General features: G+C 50.4%; 2 protein-coding genes across 4 annotated transcripts in view; both read right to left on the bottom strand.

Annotated features, from left to right (window-relative positions):
• SETD2 (SET domain containing 2, histone lysine methyltransferase) overlaps positions 1-15,951 on the bottom strand; it is a 69,067-nt gene extending 53,116 nt beyond the window's left edge. Inside the window, exon 1 of the mRNA XM_069778408.1 lies at positions 15,627-15,951. Coding sequence (XP_069634509.1) covers positions 15,627-15,664 — 38 coding nt within the window. The 5' untranslated portion in view covers positions 15,665-15,951. The remainder of the gene's footprint in view (positions 1-15,626) is intronic.
• Positions 15,952-18,135: 2,184 nt separating this feature from the next.
• The window catches only part of KIF9 (kinesin family member 9), a 29,593-nt gene continuing 26,362 nt past the window's right edge, over positions 18,136-21,366 (bottom strand). For all 3 annotated transcript variants that reach the window (XM_069778409.1, XM_069778412.1, XM_069778410.1), the window contains 2 exons: positions 21,183-21,287; positions 18,136-20,533 (listed from right to left, as the gene is read on the bottom strand). In XM_069778409.1, coding sequence (XP_069634510.1) covers positions 20,426-20,533; positions 21,183-21,287 — 213 coding nt within the window. In that variant the 3' untranslated portion in view covers positions 18,136-20,425. The remainder of the gene's footprint in view (positions 20,534-21,182; positions 21,288-21,366) is intronic.

Consider the following 21,366-nt stretch of genomic DNA (forward strand, 5'->3'; position numbering starts at 1 on the left):
GGTGTAAACATCAGGCAGAAACAAGAAACGTTAACATCAGAAGTCTGACACTGCAAATGGGACAGACCCAGGGACACAGAGAGGGTAACAACAACCCCACAAATAATCCTGCTGCAAGAGATGCCCCTACCAACATCACCCAATGGTCAAGCAGACATACCAACCACCTCTGAAGGGGAACACGGCATAGTTTTGAAGCTCAAGAATTTCAACGCTGAAAATTCTGCACAGACTTTGACAGAGCAAACCTTTTTTGAGCAAACTGCTGGCTTGGTGTTATCTTCTGAGGGTTTGCAAACCAGCAAGAACCTTATTTCAACAGACACTGCAGAGGTAACACAGCTATAAAAAAATCTCGAAAATGAGACGTAGGAAGCTGAATTTGGTTTTCTTTCAATTTTAGTATTTTCCTTAGCAGCCCAGAAACAGTGAAAAGTATCTGTTTCTCTCATCAACAGAAATGAAAGATACTTACAAACACCTTACTGCTGTATGTCCTGCTATGGATCCGCAGCCCTGGCTATTTGCCACGATGCTTACACTTAATTAATCAGTGCTTTGGCAGCTAGCCGCTCAACAATGAATTAATTTGGAGCATTACCTTGATCCCAACCAAACCTGCCAATGCTGAGCCAACAGGAAAGCCCAGCTTTTCTTTGCTTCCCTAAGTTCTTCACTCCAATACCACGAAAAAAGTAGTTTCAGGAACACAGCTACTGTTACCAATATGCCTCAACCAAGATGTCAACAGCTCATCTGTCTTTATCTGTTATTTCCTCTACTAAAAGTACAAAAGCACTCTCCAGTGCTCTAACCTTGATGTTTGCACGCAGACAGCCTGTTCCCTGTCTACCTTATAGATACAGAGGAAGTTTTCAGCTGGACTTTTCCTAAATTTTATCAGCTTTTGAGCCATAGTTCAGTGCTGTTGTGGTGACACAGCGAAAGATTTCTTGCAGAAAAGGTTCACAGATTTCACTTCAAGCCTCAGCTAATCGAGAAGTATCAGTTTCTGGAAAAGAAACCCAAAGCTCTCAGTTTCTGCATAACCCAGGCAGGGACCCGAGGCGGTGAGAGCACAGCAGTAACCACCTATTTCTCCATTTAAACCATCATCAACAGAGAATTAGGAGCAGCCTGCTAGAAAGACCTATCACCAGCAGTAATACACTCCTGCCTCTATGAAGGCTCTCATCCAATTGATAAAGCTTATTAGTAGGCTACAAATCGTTCTTAGAGCAGCAAAAATGGTTTGTTTTCATTGAGGAAGCATAAGCCATGATTTTAAGCAAGCTGTGGAGTACACGAGGGCACATATGTGATTTAATGGGGTTAAGCATGACATGAATTCAAAATACTGCTGATTCAGAGGAGGTCAGAAGCCCGCTAAGAACAGCACTTTGACACAAATTAGTGCCTAAAAGGAGGTTTCATTTTTAGGATTACAGGAAGTGGAGTTTTAGACTTCCAGGACAACACCATTGTTGACAGTCACAGATTTTGAGTGTTAAGTGCAAGTGTTTACAAGGGGTGAGAACAGTACTGAGGTCTAGTGCAGCCAAGACTCAACATGAGCGTAGAACTCGATGAGCTTAAGGGTCTTTTCCAATCTACATGATTCTGTGGTTCTATGAAGATTTTCAAGACATCCATAACCAGACATGTTGTGATACAGCACAGAATAAGAACCAGCAGATGAAAGCTGGTGGTCCTAAACCAAAAAGAAATAACTGTCTCCCTATACATAAGAACACAGATTTAAGTAACTATATATTGGGAGACAGGTAATGAAGTTTAGTATTTATAATTAATAGCCTGCTGCAAGAGTGAAGTAAGTAATTCCTCTTAACAATCCATTTTTGCTCTTGTTGCTGAAACATTGCATAAAACCAGTATTAAGCTAAAATGCTGGCAAGTACACAAAGTAGAGGTCTCCAAAAACCAAAAGCTAAGAATGAAATTTTCCCTTCCAAGAGGGCATGCCCACATAACAGCAGGAATCATAGCACAATCCAGGCCAGCTCTAAGCTCAAGTCCTGCTCCAAGCTTGCAGCCACAGCAGCAGATTTCCCGGACACGACACCAGGTTGGTAGAGCAGCCTCAGCATCTGCCACCTCGAAAGAGCTGCTCCACGAAGGCAGACAGCAGAGCACCAGCTTCCGTACGGGGGGGTCAAAGCAGGCAAGAAAACTACAATACACTGACGGGGAAAAAAAGCTAGTTGAGATCCTTCAAAACCCAGAGAAAATCTTGCAGCAGAAATTGAGCTGCTTTACGAAATGGGTGATCTTGCTGCTCTAAAGCCACTCAGTAGTGAGACTTGTCTGCCCTTGGAGGGGGAAATTGCTAGAAATTGAGCAGCTTAAAGGGTTGCAAGTGAGACATCAAAATATTAAAGGAGAAAACAGTTAAGAAGGCACAAAATAGAAGACGCTGCATGAATTAAACTGGTTATTTAAAATAAAATACGTAAGAATGAAGCAGATATGACATTACTGGTAATGTACCTTGTATAGTCCTAGATGCCTATATGAACAATTTAATTTCTACTGGACAGAAAAGTATTTCTTCTCAGAGAGGGAATAGTAGTATTCTCTCTCTGGGGCGGTATTTCAGCCAGTTATGGCCAAGCGCTTTTCCCTCCTGAATTACCCCTCCATCGGCAGCACAAAGTCATCCCACCTCGCTACAGGTGCCCTCACACAGGTTAGCCTTAATGAAGGAGGTAGCTGCCTTGGGTTATGGATCCCATTTCCATTTACAGCTTCTTCCTTCGCCCCAGATCAAAAAAATATAAATAGATTTCCAAAATTAGTGAACGCGTTGCTGTTCGCTCGAAAACCTTTTGCCAAATTCCTCCCACACTGGGTTTGAAGTTACATAAAATCCCCACATTACAAGTCTGAGGAAGGAGCTGGCACGCAGGAGACTCAGCACAACAAGAGCATACACGAGCTGGGGATCCATCCAACTACACAACCTGTAGGTTTTCCAGCAGGTTTCCAGCCCCAGAGGTTTAGAGCAATCCCACTTGTTTCCCTCCAGCTGCACCTTGCTATGTGCAGGTACATAAAAGGAAGACTGTTATTAAAATTAGCATTGAATTAATGCACTTGATGGCTCATTTCTGTGAATGTCAAGAGAAAGGGTTTGTTAAAACCCAAAATAAACTTAAAGCAAAACTGAAGACATCTACAAAAAAGTGGTTAATAAATTAAAAAACAACAACAACAAGAAAAAACAGGGAACTGTACTATTTTTTATTTGTCTACGGCAGCCCTGTGTATTAGTATTTAAAAAAAAAAAAAAGAGTCAGTCTGCCCCTTTAAATAAAATTTAAAGAACAATTTTGCCTCTCTGCCAGTTAGGTCTGATTCTAATGACAAATATCAGTCAAGTGAGAGCAAGATGTGCCTGCACAAACCCCACAAATGCACGACTGCACCCAACAGCAACCACAGCAAGTAAATCCCAAATCCCCACACCATACAGAGGAGTTTGTATTTGCAGGAAAGGCTTTTTTAAGGCTATGGACCCACATGTCTACCAAAATCCTTTATATTTAAAATTTAAAATAAAAGCTTTCCTACTCCTGGAAACATCCCAAGTTACTTACAGGCATGTCAATAAAAAATAAGGTTGTATTTTAATTCTGAGGTTCAGCAGCTCCAGCATTTCTGAGATGCTTAAACAGCTTGACTTGAATGAGACTTCTCTCCTTTTTAAGATATAATCCACACTGTAATCTGAACTATATGCAGGCTTTGCTTATGCTAAAAAAGTAAACAAAAAAAAAAAGAAGCCTCAGGCTTCTGAAGTCTAAATGACAAATGCTGGTCTGCATTAAGACAAAACTTGAAGAGTCTCATCTCCCGTATGTCCTCCTCTTTTTTTTTTTTTTCATTTTCTTCTTCTTAAGAGAGAAAAACCTGGAAGCCTAAAGCTTTTCTTATCTAAACATCTGCAAGACTAACAACCCTGCAAAAAGCCCCATCCTGAGCAGGCACTCAGCTCACCTTGCTTTAAGCTGACAACAGGGTATCGTGCAGGCATTAGCACAGATCCATCTGAAAGCCCACCTACCTCAGCAATTACCTTCCTTTCTGAAGAAAGGAAACAAAATGCAAAACCTCAGCACTCTACAGGAGGAAATCCCAACCTCCAGACTGTTTTGCTTAGGCCAGGTTAACCAGAAATGTCCTGCCAGCGTGGGGATGCAGATGGAGTTCCACAGCTGCTCATGGATCCAACCAGCACCTAACACCACGACCTTCATCCACAACATCAGAGCTAAGCAAACCAGAAGGAAATACAAAGACCTCGGGTGGAAACTTGCAGTTCCAGCATGATCCTAAAGCCAAAAAGGAAATATCTAGGCAGATTTCATCGCCGCCTGGGCAGCGATGAAGGGCTGCACCTCCGGGCTTCTGCAGCCGCCGTGCACCAAAACACTGTGAGTGAAGTTCACTCGCTGCTGCTCTCATTCAGCTCCGGCTACCCTCAAAACGGAATGATTTGATTAAATACTTACAGGTCTGAAGTGCTATCGCCTGCTTGGTTTATTAGTCTCTAATGTGGCTGGCAAGAGATAAAAAACATGGATAAACGTGCAGCTGTCCCTATGATTAACTGAAATATGGTGCTAAATTGCTGCAAAATCTTTTGTACAGAGCACTGTGCTTTTAACACCCAAATGTGTCCCTGCTCCCAAATATACTGCACAACAACAGGATAATGTACAACCAGAAAAAAAAGCAGGGAAGTTAATAGACAATCCTGCTCCTTCCCCCACAAAGCTAGACAGAGGAAAGGCTAAAGCACACCCAAGAGGGAGGAAAAAAAAAATCACTAACAGTATCAAACATCTTATTTAAACAGAAGCTTGAAACCAAGCCAAGCTCTCCAGAAAATGAGGTCAAGGTAGCTGTAAGCATATACCTGTCCCTGTAGCACATCCCCCAGATCCATCTCTCCCATCCCCTGCTTTCCTAAATCAGCATTTGCTGGCTTATACAACATTTTCTCTGGGTTTGGAGTTGTAAGTTTAGAGCAGGAGAATAGAGAAACCATTTCTCCTGTGCTGAGATATGAAAGACCAGAGAGGACTGAACACACCAGGAAAACAAGTAGCTGAATATACCAAAAATAAATACTTCTTTCATTTACAAAAATTATAAGGGCTGAGTGGCATCCTGCATAGTCACAAGTATGCCAGAAACGGATTTTTCTTTTAACATAGATTATGGGTTATTGGTGTATGGAGTCACCTGTAATCACTGGTGACCGCTCCCTTCAAATACGCCCCCCCTGAAATGAACTTTATAAATCAGAAACACCCCAGACATGAGCCATTTCAACAGCAGGCATGAAGAAGATTAAGAAACTCAACTGCTGTAGCTTCTAATTCAGGCCAGCCCAGGCTCCCATTTCTCATCAGGCTGGAGGAGAGCCACTGAGAACAGATTCAAGAGGCATTACAGCACAATATGGAAAACTTATAGCGCTATAAATTTTTACTACCAGCATTTATACTCCGTTCTCCACAGCTGGGGAAAATATAGGCTAGAAAAAAAAAATGGCATGAGGTAAAATGCATGTTCTTTGTCAGCTTCTGCCCAAGCTATGAATTAAGCCCTGGGTCTGGCGGAGCCTGTGCAGACCCTTCCCAGGGCAGGTCCACCCGGCAGCAATCAAACCCTAAAGAGAAGGGGAAGAAATAAAAGGGGAAGGGATGATTTCTGAAGACAATCTGATTTTGCTGCTGCTCCTCTTGCAAAGGAAAATGGGGCAGAGAAAACAGACGTTGGTAGGAGCATGTGAAAAGCCACAGGTTGAGGGTTTGGGGGATTTTTTTGGCCAAAGCTTCATTTACTAACTATTTAGCTATCTGTGTGTTAATAATATTAGTGTTTTAGAGAAGCTAGGATCTTCTGCTTCAGGAAGAAGACCTGGTTAAGAAGAAAACAATTTCCAGTGGTCTCCAGTCTTTTGCTCCAATAAAAGCATCACAGGACCCTGCTCCTTCCCCAACACTGCCCGGGAATTCCCAAACTCACCACCACACACACAGCTCCTGCTCTCCCCTTTCTGCTCAGTGCCAGGGCACGTCTCAAGAAGAAATTAAGTTTGAAATCGTGACAGCAATCATCATAAGCAATACTGTTCCCATGGCAGCCGGGCAAGGGATTTACCAACAGAGCACCAACACAGAGAGGGAAAGGACGTGGACAGACTTGGGGGCTGGGACGGGACGGAAGAGCAACAGTGCCAAAAAGAGAGGGCATAAATCCACAGCTTAACTCGAAACCATGGCTTCTGGCTCAGTACCATGGGAGCATCGGTCCTTGGAAAGCTTCCTCCTCCTCTCGGAGCAGGGAAGGAGAGATTTCATCAGCAGCTTTTAGAGTTAGCATCCTCCCACCAACAAAATTTAAATGGGATCACTTTTCAGGTAATCCCTGCCTCAAAATCACCTCCTTTTGACAGCATCAGGCACAAACAGCACAAAAGAAAATGTTTCACATATACAAACTGCATTTTCCCTACCTGATGCAATTAACTCCTAAAATGCATGCACACCCCTGAGCCATCTGTCTGTCCAGGGCTGCAGTTGCCCCTGGGGAAAGATGAGGTTGGATCCAACACAAACGCAGTTTATCACCTCCAACTTTTCACCTCCAGCACGCAGGCATGAGAAGATGTAGGATAGTTTGACATCGCTCTCCCCCTGTGGGGTACCACCCGCAGGATAGATGGACAGGAGTTGCACAAACCCCAAAATCCACATTAAAAGCAACAGTCCACGGCAGCTTTACAAACAGGCGCAGGGCACTCCCGGCCTCAGAGCACACCACCGCTTGCAGCGTGCAAGGCAAGGTCATTATTTCACTAATCATTTTCACCACTTCATTCAACAATTTCTAACAACTGAAAAGGCTGAAATTAAAACCTGCTTCCTACCACCAGGGTTCGGCCAGTCTTAAAAGCTCAGGGTTGCTTCCTAGCTCTGCAATAGCCCATGTGTGACCCTGAACAAGTCACTAAAGTGGTTATCCCCATTCCCAACTTTTTTTTATCTGCCCCCCCCATCCCACCTTTAATTATTTCCAGTTTCTTCAGGCTACAGACATTTTCACAGATCTACATACAGTGTTTGCAGCAGCAAGGCCGTAACGCTGGTTTAAGCAGAGGCACCACCATGGTACAACCATACAACAAGGCATTTCTCCTACCAGCACAAAACCACTTTTAGGACTAAACTGGTGCTACACATCCCGGCTACCCCCACCGCACATCCTGGGGGATACCGACCCTGCAAGCCAAAATTGCTTGCCACCACGAGAAACAGCAAATATCTTCTAACGCTCTGCTGCAGATTTATACCCTCTGAGTTCATTAGCAAAAGGAGAGAAAGCAATTGCCAGCCTTCTGCAAAATTCCCTCTCACGTACGGCGTCTGCCTTCGTAACCCAGCGGGAATGGTCACGTTTGACTCAACTGCCGTGGCACAGCATGTGCAGGCACTGCCAGGTTAGATGCTGGTAACATTTCTAGGCTCAGAGGGAAAAGGAATTACTGGAATTAGTAGAAAGAAACAGTTTGGTTTTTTAATTTTGCTAAAATCCCACCCCACGCACTCACCGGGCTGCACAGAAAACGTTCAGCATGTGCTGAACTAAACTGCTCTAATTAAGTTAAAAGATGTTCGATACCAGGAAAACAGTTTCAATATTTAAATCCTGCTGAAAAGCAAGTGGCTACACCCAGCTTCCAAGCAATACCAACACTTCTCTAAAGCACTTCCCTGCAGCAACAGGGGAGGCAGAGGAAGGTGAGGAACCTGAATTTTAAAAAAAAATAATAATCAGAAATATCTAAGCTGACTTACGATCATTACGGCCAGCGACCAGCACAGGGCTTCACTCTTGGCAGAGAAGTCCGCCGCATATCTGCGGGCCACGCAGAGACTTTGAGGCTTCATCTGACCTGAGCAATGGCTCTGGGGAATTAGGTCTGTGTGCTAAACGGGGGGGGGGGGGGGGGGGGGGGGGAACACAACAAACCCACAAGGCGGAAAGGCAATGCCCCTCCCTCGGGGGGCAGGCACAAGGCAGGGAAGGACCCCCCCTCCCCGGACAGCCCCCTGGCTCCCAGGTAACCCTCAGGCTACACCACATCTTCTGCATTTCCAGACTGGGTAAAACTAGGGGGGTTTCTACCCCTCCTTCGCCTCCCTGGCCCATCAGTGGGAACAGATCTTCAGCAGGTATCATCAACCCTTGCATGAGGGAGCAAATTCCTAACCCGACCTTATCAAGGCATCACCAAGCCTGCACGACAAATACCTGCCCTGGCACTGCAGGTCACCTTTGTCTCCTAAAATGCCTTGCAAATACAGATTTCTCTCTGTTTCGGACTGCAGGTTGAGCTTGCAGAAGCCTACTTGCTTCAGCAGAAGGCTAACCACATCAGCGGTCCCGCTGATGGGAGACAGGGAGGTCTCCCACCGTCCCAAGAGCCTGGTGTCAACTGGGTGAGATGGAAACATCTGCATTGCCTACGCTGGGACGCAGTCGGATGCATGCCACCTGCAACGCCTGGTGGTGGAGATGTGTCACCTTAGCGGTCCCCAGCATCCCCTTCTCCCCTAAACAGAAAGCAGGGAGGAGCAGTCCTGTCCCCTGCATCCCGAGCAGAGGGGTCCTCAAAAACATATCCCACAAGCTTCACAGACAGGTAAAAACATTAAATTTTAGTGTACTTTTTCATCTTGAATCGTCATAGCAAGGTTACCTTATAATTCATAGACACGCATATAACACCAAACACTCCCATAATTCACCATACTGAAGTCTCCATTCACAAAATGTCCCGTCCTTACCCCAAACTCACCCCAAGTTTAACAAGAAGACACTTTCCAATAATCAGGTGTCCCTAAATTCAGACTTCAAAGGGTAGAAACTGCAGCCTGCACCATGCACCCTGAAAAACTTTGTCTCAGTGCAGTAAATAAAACGCTGCAACGCCCCAGCCAAGCTTAAGGTTGCTGCTTTAACATAAAATCCTTAACGTATTTATTTCTTACGCAATTATAGATGAAGTTTAATCTTCTATTACAAAACCTGCCAGGCAGGTTAAGTCAGCAGTGGGAGACATCTTGGGAGCCGCTCTCAATTCAATAAAAGAAAATAAACCCAAGCTCCCTGCAACACCAACTCCTGGAGAATTGAGTGCTTTAAATCAAACTATTTTAGTGAGATTAAACCCAGCCTAACACGGCAAGAAGAAATGAGAGCTAATGAGTGAAAACCTGCACCCTGCTATCGCTGTGCAACATCGCAGCCGGTTGCTGTGGCAATGCTAAACACAAGGTGATACCAGGCAGGGAAATTAGTGTAGGAGCAGATAAATTCAACTCCCTTCATCCCCCTTTATACCAGAAATTTGCAATAAAAGTGCAAGTTGGGAATGGGCTGTGCAAACAAACTCCAAGCACTAGGCTCTCGAGTTTTTTTCTGTTGGACATCGATGCTACAGAAGGCTGCAAATGATAAAAATAATTTTTTTTCTGCTAACTCAGAATGACACGCTTTTTATTTCTAGCTGCAAAACCTCCGCTGATGCATTTCAAATAGGAAGGCAATAATGCAATTACAACGTGATGCTGTGGAAACTGTAAAATCTTTGAGCAATGGTGGGTAAAGCCAGCAGGAATCCGCATTTAGTCCTGAAAACAGTGCTTCGGATAGAGTATTGCTCAGGCTCCAGCTCCTTCTCCAGACCCGGCCCAACACCTCTTCCTCCCACATCAGTATTTCAGGTCAAATTTTGACTCCTGCCCCTTGTTTCTCTTGAGTTTCAGATCCTGCTCTACATCAGCCCCCAGGCTCTCAGGGAGATGTTCTGGGGGATGATAGCCTCTGGGATGGATCCCAAAAGGCTGAAGCTCACTGGAAGGGGGCAGCTGCAGGGATGGATCATTTTTATGGAAGTTTACAAAAAAAAAAAAAAAAAAAAAAGAGAGAAAATTCAGGAAAAAAGCCAAGGGGAAAAAAACCCCCACCTTTTTCAGCAAGTGTCCTACCAAACCTACAAAAAACAGAGCCACGCTTTGACTTTCTCAAGACTTTTTCCTCAATGAATCCTACCAGTTCTGGCAAGGAAAAATGAAAACAAAGTGTAGCCTGGGATGATGTAAAATGGAAAAAGCATCACTACTCCTGGTGGCCCTGCCTGCGGGGTTACGTGGCTGTGCCGACGCAGGTGTCAAACCACCAAAATGATCAGAGCCTTTGGACAGCAGCATTTCGGCTCCTAATCGCTTCCCGTGGCACCGAGGAAGTTGCACCAAAGCAGATTGCACGGCTCCACTGGTACACCACAGCTCGTCTCATTAACAAATCTAAATAATCACCTAAATAATAAAATGCAGCCAGTCTATTAATTGGGATGAAGGTCAAATACATATGGCAAACATATTAATTTTTTCTTTAAGTTTCTGTGTCTATTACAGACACAAAAATAGGTGTTTATAAATCTTCTCTCCCTGTCTAAATATACACACAAACAAATTATATTTAGAATTACGTCAACAGATTTCTAACACAGGACATAGAAGGAAGGCTGTCACCTATCCACTTTAAACCCACTTTGAGCCATTGCAAGAAAAATATTAAATTGCAGAGGGGAAATTAGAAACAATTAAGACAAGAGAGCCATCTGAAAGCCTTCTCCTTTCAAAAACCAGGGATTTCTCTGCCTCTTTTCCGAGCGATCAACAAACCGTAGTATTTAGGAGAGCTGAGTTTATATATTGGCTGCTCTTGAATATTAAGTGTGGAGTGTGTAATTATCTGTGCACGTGTCCAGGTGACTAAAGGTACATGGAACAACTTGGAACTCAAAATATATAGCCTGGGTAGCCTGCAGCTGCTAAATTTCCTCATTTTTGAGAAACCCAACTGCTCAAGCACACCCTCCCAGGGAGGCATCCCGAGGCCACGACTTTCCCTGTCCCGTTCACACACATCATTCCTTCTTTAGTCACTCCACCACCGATCCACAGACCTAAAACACTGAAAACCAAAGGAGAAAAGTGTTCCCAGAACACTCACACACAGCCAGCTCCTGGAAAAATGCACCGTTTTCCTATTTATAGGCATCTCAGTTGGCAGAAACCACAGGCACCTCAACTGCTCAAAGCCAAAATGTGGACCTTTCCCCCCCCACACACTTTTTTAATCTCCTCTGAAGCTAAACACTGCAGATCTACCCTGCCTTTGCTGCACGTCGCGTTTCTGGACCACAAGCAGATGGAAAAGGAGGAATGACAGAGTGGTGGGTGGAGGCTGCACACGAATCCAGGGCAGAAGGACAAGCCAAGAGGTCCTCCTCCCTCAAAACCCAACAATGATAAGAAGACCCAAACTTGGGTACCAAAAAAACAGGGAGAAGAAGACTTCTCCAAGAGCAAAGCTATAAGCCTCAGGCTTTGTTTTTAAGAGAACTGGGCAACGGTACCGAAAACGTGCTGGGGATGGAGCAGGAAAAAGGCAAGAGAAGAGCGGAAAGGGCAGCGCTGCATGGCATCCACATCTCCTTCCTGGAGATAAACGACCTCATTTAATTCAGCTCTGCTGCAAGCAACTAGCCTCAGAAAGTTTGGATCCAGCTGGGAATTGTCCTAAGATGACATCGAAAATAATAAACACAAGTGATAAATTTGTCTGATAGCTTACTGGCCAGCCAGGCAAGCAGGTGAAGGTCTCCTCTCACAACCAAGACAAATTCGGACATATAAAGAGAATTTTCTTTAAATAAACTGACTTTTCAGAGACACTAAGGCTTAAGCATGGAGCTGAAAAACCCTAAGGTACACTCAGGCAGCAAGAGCCAAGTTTCTCCCTTACCACTCACGATTTCGCACCCCATGGGACCATCACTAGCCTCAATAAAGGGGAGAAGCGTACAAAGGGAAATGCATGTGTAAAACCAAGCCTTTCCCTTCCATTAGCATCTCCCCGATGGATCAGAACAACATACTCGAGGCCTCGAATTTGGGTATTTAACCACAGCACGTTGGCCAGGAGCTTCTGCCTTGTGCCAAGGGCATCGACGTTACCAATCGTTTTCCCCAGACAAAAGAAGAAAATAAGAATCCAGCTGCCATGGGAAGCAAAAAATAATCAAGTCCAAAAGTGACACGAACACTTGAACCGCCCATGAGTCTCCACAGCTGCAACGCACATTAAAAAAAAAAACTGTAGTAATAGCCACAACCAAAACCCTGAAGTTTTAGACTGTTTGAATCCTTGAATGTATCAAGTCACATTACAAATTCAACAGGGTGTTCAAATGCACCGGCCCTAAACCTGGACCCCACCAAACCACCCACGCGTACCACCAAGCCCCACCAGCATCCCCAGCCTGTGGAGATGCGGGACAGTAGGAAGACCATCTTCCCCCAAAATAGAGCTAAATTCAAGTTGGGGAGGTCCTCCTTCAGCAGAGCACAGAAGAAACAGCGGATAAATATATTTCAGCCATAGGGTGTGCAAGGGAACCTGCTGCAGCACCTTCAGTTTCCACCATAACACGCAGACGTGAGCTAAAGAAATCCTCGGGACTCTCAAACTGATCCATCACGCCCCGTGCAACGATCCCACCAATGTGTCACTTGTTTTAGAGGGTCCTCCACCCTCAGTACGCAGCAGCCGGGGATGATCTCGGTGTCTTCTCGAAGGAAGCGCTCGCTCATCCCAGGTTTGGCTCTATCAGCTGCACCACTACAGCTCTAGTAACGGCACAAAGAGATGAAATTTCTTCTGCTCGCAGCCTACGATACAAACATCCATCAAGTAGGTCCAGGTCGGCATCGGGCAGCTCTACAGAGAAGCTGCAGACCTCACACGGAGCTTGGCGGCGGCTCCGAGCTCAGGGCCTCAGGCTGACCCCAATTTCAGCACCCAAAGAGGTGAGGCAAGCTGGTTTTGCTGGACACTGAAGTTCTCAAGAACCTGAGCTCTGGCTGCCGAGTGGGAGGCAGAGAGCGACCAACCAGGCAAAAGCCGGCCGGAGTTTCTCTGCTAATAGGAAAACTCTGGTAAACGCCATCAGCACGTACTCAGGTCACCGGTAGTTCAGCTCCCCGACTCAGTATCCCATCTCCTACAGCCAGCACAGAGCTCCATCTCAGCAACAATGACGCCCCATCGTTGGAAGTGTTCAAGGTCAAATTGGGTGGGGCTCTGAGCAACCTCATCTAGTGGAAGACATCCCTGCCCATGGGTTGGACTGGATGATCTTTAAAGGTCCCTTCCAACCCAAACCATTCTGTGAATAATTCCCATGAAAAATAAGGCCGATTTACCAGGCTCCGCTTGCATCACCGGGCTGCAATCAGCGCTCTCCCAAGCCCCCACGTCTCACAGCAGCACAACTCCAACGCTACATGCTACAAAAGCAACTCCTCCAAAAAACAAACCATGCACATCCCTCTTCATCGCACCCTGCAGCGGGTACGGGACAGGGGAAAGCCACTGTCTCCGGCAGCAGCAAACGTCCTGCAGCCATCACGGTTTGTTTTTAATTGCGCTCTCCACCGCAGCAGCCAACCACACTTTGGAAATACCCAACCAGTTCCTGGGACGTGCCGTACGGTGCATTTGTGATATCGCGACATTCGAGAACAGGGAAGGAGATGATGAACCACAAGGCACCCTCGCCTCTGAAGAATACCATCGCTGAGCTACTGCAAATAATCATCTTCTCAAGTTAAAAGCACAGGCGCTGGGAAGAACACGTCCTAAATAAGACACACCACTAACAAAGCAGCGAACGTGACTCAGACGCCAGGCTTCAAGACAGGCACGGGGAAACAAGGCTCCCAAAAACATTTGAGCACCTCCTGACAGCTTTCAGAGTCCCAACCAGGAATGCGCTCCCCAAGAAAACCCCAAAGTCAGAGCAATAAATTAGTGTTTCTTTTTAAAAGCCATTACAGAAACCACTCTGGCTTCTTTCAAGAGCCCAGGTTTGCGACACTCGAGATTGTTTCAGACAACAAGCGGCAGCGTGATATAACCCATACGCTTTTAACCGCCAAGCTCGGTGCGACGCCTGGTTTGACACCAAATGCCGCACGCCACCCCAGCCACCAGGGACAGGATCCCTTGCACTCTAAACTAAAAAGGTGAAATACCTAAATTAGGCTAAAACTTTTTGGACGGATAGTAGAGTCATTTGAACCCAGAGGGTTGCTCAGGATGGGACCGTCGCTCCCCGCCGGGGTTAAGCTCACATAAATCAGGTGCAGGGCTTGCTCCAGGCTCTCCAGTCCCGGGAGAAAGGCAGGAGCCACATCTAGCAAAAACCAACCGGGTTCAAAATGAAATCCTCCGTCTCTCACTAATTTTAGAAGGTTCGGCCGCAGGCATTGTTTCAGCTGAAACGGATCCTCAGCTGCTCCAGGCGGGCACAGACAGAACTCGCAGCATTCGCTCAAAAAGGTTTGCTCTGTTGTCCTTGCTCAAAACATGCCATTTTTAGCTTTGCCTCCAATCCAACCATTGCCCAGAGGTGTTCTACATGCCAGGTGTCTGCCTCCTTCCACCCCAGAGCCGGACGCACGTCAGGGATGCCGCACGCGCAAAGTTTAGGAAGCACCCGAATCCTTCGCGAAGGAAGTCTAAAAATGTAAAAATAGCGTTCAGAACCAACAAGAAAGGGGCGGGGGGAGAAACCCCACGGCTAGCACCAGGAACCGAATGCCTTGCTTAGAAGAAGTGATAAAGCCAGCGGCCCTGGCGTGATGTCACAGGGGGGGTTAGTGAAAATCCCCAGCGGAGAGGAGAACCAGAGTTCACCGGCCATTAGGCCGCTCTCCCCCCCTTTTGCCTGGTTCCTTCCTCCTGTCAGAAAATGGGGTCAGGGCAGGGGCCGACCCGGGGGGGGGCTGTTGGAGGGAGGATGGAAGGGGTGAAATAAAGCCGGCACTCCGTAACTCCTCCGCACACCGGGAGGAAAAAAAAAAAAAAAAAAATAATAATCATAGTAAATAAGGTGCGGAAAAATGGCCCCCCGGGGAGGCCGGGACACGTCCGCACTCGCCGCCCGGCCTCCCTCCGCGGGGCGGGCGGTACCGCGCAGCCCCGCCGGGCCGGGGGCCCGGGCCCCGCCGCCGCCCCCAGGGTAGGGTTAAGGCCCCCGCCACCCCCGGGCCCGGGCCGCCGGCAGCGCCCGCCCCCCCCTCCTCCTCCTCCCGCTCCACCCCCCACCGCCGCGCCGCCCGGCCTCCGCCCGCCGGCGCCCGGCCGCGGCGCTCACGCAAGGCCGGGGATGCGCGGCCTACCCCAGCCGGCCGCCGCGCCGCGCCGGGCCCCGGAGAAGGGAGGGAAGGGGCAGCGGCGGCGGCGCCCCGGCTCCCCCCACCACCACCACCACCATCACCACCACCGCCGCCGCCCTTCTCCCGGTCCCGGCGGCTCCCCGCAGGGGAGGGCGGCCCGGCGCGGCTCGGCCGGGCCCGGCAAGGCCTTAGGCCGCGGCGGCGGCGGCGGCGGCAACGGCGGGGGGGGGCGGGGGGGGGATAGCGGCGGTGGCGGCCGCCGGCGCGGCCCGCGCTTACTCCGGGGTGGGGTGCTCCGGGTCGTAGAAGTCCCCCATGGTCGGGCGGCCGCCGTCGGGGGCAGGCGCGGCCCCTGGGGCGGGCAGGGCCGCGCCGCGGGGCGGGCGGGCGGGCGAAGGAGGGGGGGGGGGAAGGCCCCTCTCCGCCCTCCGAGCCCGGCGGGGGCTCGGCTCCGCCGCCGCCGCCTCACATCCTCCGGCGGGCCCCGCGCTGCAGCGGCCGCCGGCGGGGCCCCGCCATCCGCGCCGTGCCCTGCCCCTGCCCTGCCCGCCGCCCGCCGCCGAGTCCGCCCCGGCCGCCCGGCTCCTCCCCGCCGCGCCGCCGCGCCGCTGCCGCTACCCCCCCCCCCCCCCACCCCGCCCCGGGCGGGCAGCGGCACCGCCGGCGGGGGACGAGGCCGGGAATCTCACCGGCGGCGGCGCGGGGATGGCCGCGGTGCCGCGGCGGGGTCAGCCGCCGCACCGCCGGCGTCTCCTCGGGGCGGCGGGGGGATCGGGATCGGCACCGGCGTCGGCCGCGGGATCGGCCGCGGGGGTCATCGGGATCGCCCCCGGCCTCACCGGGACCCCACCGGGATCGGCCGCAGGATCGCCACCGGGATCTCCCCAGGATCACCGGGATCAGCTGCAGGATCACCAGGATCTCCTCGCCATCACAAGACCACGCCGGGATCAGCTGCGGGATCACCAGGATCTCCTCGCCATCACCGGGACCATGCCGGGATCAGCCGCGGGATCAGCCGCAGGATCACCACTGGGATCTCCCCGAGATCACCGGGATCAGCCACGGCATCACCAGGATCTGCCACGGGATCACCAGGACCACACCGGGATCAGCTGCGGGATCACCAGGATCTCCTTGCCATCACAAGACCACACCGGGATCAGCTGCGGGATCACCAGGATCTCCTCGCCATCACCAGGACCGCACTGGGATCAGCCACAGGATCACCACCGGGATCAGCCGTGGGATCACCGGGATCTGCCACGGGATCACCGGGACCACGCCGGGATCAGCTGCGGGATCACCAGGATCTCCTTGCCATCACCGGGACCACGCCAGGATCAGCCGCAGGATCACCACTGGGATCTCCCCAGGATCACCGGGATCAGCCACAGCATCACCAGGATCTGCCACGGGATCACCAGGACCACGCCGGGATCAGCTGCGGGATCACCAGGATCTCCTTGCCATCACCGGGACCACGCCGGGATCAGCCACAGGATCACCACCGGGACCTCCGCAGGATCACCAGGATCAGCCACAGGATCACCCTGATCTCCCCGGCATCACCGGGACCACACCGAGATCAGCTGCGGGATCACCAGGATCTCCTTGCCATCACCGGGACCATGCCAGGATCAGCTGCAGGATCGCCACCGGGATCTTCCCAGGATCAACCATGGGATCACCGGGATCTGCCACGGGATCACCGGGATCTCCCCGGCATCACCAGGACCACACCAGGATCAGCTGCGGGATCACCAGGATCTCCTTGCCATCACCGGGACCACACCAGGATCAGCCACAGGATCACCACCAGGACCTCCCCAGGATCACTGGGATCAGCCATGGGATCACCAAGATCTCCTTGCCATCACCAGGACCACACCAGGATCAGCCATGGGATCACCAAGATCTCCTTGCTATCACCGGGACCACACCAGGATCAGCCACAGGACCACTGGAATCTCCCCAGCATCAGTGGGACCACACCAGGATCTCCCCAGGATCACTGGGACAACACTGGGATCAGCCACAGGGTCACCAGGATCTCCCTGGGATCACTGGGACCACAACAGGATCTCACTGGGATCACCAGGATCATCAGCACCCCAGATCACCCCCGACACACCAGGCTCAACCCTACAACACCGGCACCCCAGGAATCTGGAATCACCAGTACCCCTGGGATGTCCCATACCCCGGGGCACCAGCACCCCAGGATCACTTGCAGCCCTGGACTTTAGCACCCCTGGGGTCACTGGCACTCCTGGGATCACCCCTGGGTTCACTGGCACTGCCACATCACCCCCAGGATCACCAACATTCCTGGGATCACCCCCAGGATCAGCAGCACACCCGGGATCACACACACCCACGGATGCTGGCACCACAGGACACCGACACCTCTGGGATTCCCAGCACCCAGGGATCACTGGCACCCCAGGATCACTCCCAGGTCACTGGCACCCTGGGACAACCCCAGGATCTCGCCCAGGATCACGGGCACCCCCAGGATCACAGCTGGGACAGCCCTGGGATCACAGCCCAGACACCGGCACCCCCCGGACCCTCACCAGCCACCCAGACCCGCTCCCCCGTGCCCACCCCGGTCCCCTGCTCTGAGGAGACACCCAGGTCTCCACACCCCAGGGCAGTGCCCGTCCCCAGGCCCTGCCAGCACCCAGGACATGTTTCAGAGACAAATGCCACAAAATCACTAAAAACCACTCTTGTCCTTTCACAAGTTATTTTATTTCACCAGCTTCCCAAACTCCGGGGAGAGCTCCTCCAGTGAGGCAGTGCCGGAGCACCCCAGGATACCTGCCTGCTTTCGGGGTGCAGTAGGACCTTCCTGCTCACGCAGGAGCCTCAAAACTACATTTGCAGCATCCAAATTTCAGACTTCTTGCTTTTTTTCCAGATTTGGGACCACAGCATAGGCAGCAGCAGCACAGGGACCTGTGGGGACAGGGTGGGTGGCACCAAGCAGCACCCACACGGAAGCACAAGGGGGAAGCAAAGGAGGGGTGGGTGGGTGGAGGAGAAGGTCGATGGAAGGCTTAGCTCAGTTCATGTGGATGCGTTTTCCTGGGAAATTCAGCCTGGATTGAATTTCCAGCAGCTTTATAAGCCTTTAGAAATCGATAATTACAAAGAAGAGGAGATTTCTAGGCTGTTATCCACAGCACTTCTGGGGACCAGGTGCCATTACAGTAACAGAAGTGAGCTGCAACATATTAAACCAAACTGAACAGCTTAGACTAATTAATTTTCCCAGCGTTCCATGTAAAGGGGGGCAGCGTGTAGAAAACCTCCCACCCTGGGTGCTTGAATTCAGGGATGCTCCCGCCATAGCTGGTGCTGGTTTTGGCAGCAGGGGCTGTTTGTCCTTGTCGCATCACTCGGTGGGGCCCAGCCAGCATCACCCCGTAAAGCTGCAGCCAAGTACTAGCAGGTTTTCCAGTAACCCCAGTGATTTGCCAGCGGGTTCTCCAGTAATCCCAGTGATTTGCCAGGCTTTGGCCAGGGTGTTCCCAATGGCCGTGGAGCATGGGCACCACATTTTGGGGCTTTCAGTATTATTCTTCCAGCTCTCCAAATAATTTCAAAGCTCTCAGGGCTCCACAACCTCCTGGAGGGATAAAGATGCAAGCGGCACCCACTGGCTGGAGAGACAGAGGGTAAACGCCAAGGGCCTCCCAAAATGCATAGTAGATGCAAAAACTGTGGCTGACACTTTTATTCCTTGCAGAGACAAGCAGAGGAAACTCCGAGGAGGAGCTGGACCCCAGAGCTCCTTTAAGCCAAGCCTGCAGCTTGACCAGCACGTATGTATGTACATATATATGGGCCCATGTCCATATGCAGCTCCTCGGAGCCACGGCTGTGGTACAGGTGGAGAGGAGTGACAGGGAGCCAACACTGACGGCAGGTTAGGCTTGAGGAAATGCCTGCCATCACCAGAGCTGTCCAAGAGGGCTCATGCTGCTGTCATTGCCCAGGCGGGTATTAAATTAATTTTTGTTATTTCATTACCTTCCTCAGGCAGATCCGTACACCCAGGCATCACAGCTTGCCCTGCATGCACGACTTGCCCTGCAACCTAGGTGAGCTGGGTGTTGGAGGGAGCCTTGTGAGATCTTGCATCTCTCATCATTTTGGGTAAATCGCAGGAATGGCCCAGCTCTGCCCCGGCAAGACTGATGTGGTCGTGAAGCATTTGCAGCAGTAGGAGGAGATGGGACTCTCTTGGCTGGATATTTGGTATACAAACTTCCCTGGCATGTACCGAGGTGGAGTCAGCCTCCCACCTCCACTGGTGCTAGAGGAGGAGGACTTCCAGCAGGCCTTCAGCACACTCTGCTCAGCAGGCAAAGATGAGAGCAGCCTGGCAAAGCAGCACGGTATCCTCTGGAGCTTTCCAGTTGCTGGGCACCGTGATCTCACCCTGGATCTGAATCACCTTCCCTGAAAGAAGCGGGCAAACACTGCCCTATTCCTGCTGCGTTGGGGTGGTGAGGCTACCATAAATCAATGCTGCCGCACTAACGCCAGGCAGCTGATGGAAACGCTTCTCTGTCACGTGCGTCTCTCCAGTCTCTTCCTCTGTCCAGGAGGACAAACACCCTGGGGTCCCTTCAATCCAAGGGAGGACTTGCTCTCACCCAGACTTGGCTTCTCAGGATCCACCTTGAGAGCATCAAACTAGCAAAGATGTGACTTGAGACTCTGTCAAGAACAAGCCTAGGAGGCCCTTGCCTCTGGCACCAGGAAGGAGGGAGGCAGAAGCAGCCCAGGTTGTCCGCAACACACCTCTCTGTTGTGACGCTGCATTTTCCAGAGACACTCAGAAAAACAAGCATTGCTATTTGAAGTCCCTGGCTTGCTTCCTGTCTGAACAGCGGGTTTGGTTACCAATAACTGTCAGTCTAGCTGCACAAAAGTTGGGTGGGTTGGGGGTTTTTTTCCCCTACTGTTTATTTTTGACAAATCTATTGTGGACATGAACACAAGGCACTTTCTGAGGTGACATTGCTTACTGAATGCTGGGTTCCAGGCTGAGCCTGAATCTTCTACATGACGTGCAGAAACGACAGGGGTTTATTCTTCCCAGCTGCTGTGATGAGCCCGGGTTTCTTGCGCATTTGCTCGAGGGATGACATGGTTCTGGTGTACGCGTGCTGGCAACAGAAAACAAAAAAGGATCACTAACATGAGGTCAGTTTTCAGAGCAGAATTCTCACCTGTAAAAGCTTTTTTCCTGAAAAGAAACCCAAACACCTTCCCAACCTTCCCAAGTGGTGCTGGAAAAAAGCTGCCCAAATAAGCCCCATCACACCAGCATTGCTCTACCAGTGGCAGATCCCACCAGGCTCAAAGGAGGGCATAAGAAGCCCTGGGAAATTCTCCTCCCGGCCACTGAAAAGCTGGTTTTGAGATGTTTTCCTTAAAAATGCTTACTGATGTAGTTGTGCAGCCCTGTTACTCATAAGCACCCAATCTTTTTGAAAGTCCTGCTAAGCTCAGGGCCTCAGTGGTATCTTATGGTGACCCCTTGCCAGGAAGGAACCAGAAAATGAGAAGTGCTGAGATTCTTTTTTAGCAGGAGACCAGCACAGGATGGGGTCTTTACATCAGCCAGAGACAAAGAACATTTCAAAGACCTTAGCTGTGCTACAGAACCAAACCAGCAGCTTTCAAAAGGCTACAGCCAAAATGGCATCCATTCGGGAAAAGCCCTACACCGCACCTGGCAGTGAGGCACAGAATCTCTCTCCCAACGCACTTCGGCAGGGTTATGTGGAAATCTCAGGGCCCAGCTGAGATTACCTTTTGATCAGTCTTCATTTTCGCCTTGTAGAATGAGACCGAAGCTGGGCAGGCTGGCAGCGTTGTCTCCTGCATCCGCTCAAACCTGTCCTGCTCGTCTTCCTCCTGCCAGCAGAAAGACAGACCCCGCTCCATGTGAAAAACACACATCTGGAGACATATAGGTCAACAGATCCTGTTTGCT

Source organism: Haliaeetus albicilla, chromosome 2 (genome assembly GCF_947461875.1).
Source record: "Haliaeetus albicilla chromosome 2, bHalAlb1.1, whole genome shotgun sequence".
In the NCBI taxonomy this organism is placed as follows: Eukaryota; Metazoa; Chordata; class Aves; order Accipitriformes; family Accipitridae; genus Haliaeetus; species Haliaeetus albicilla.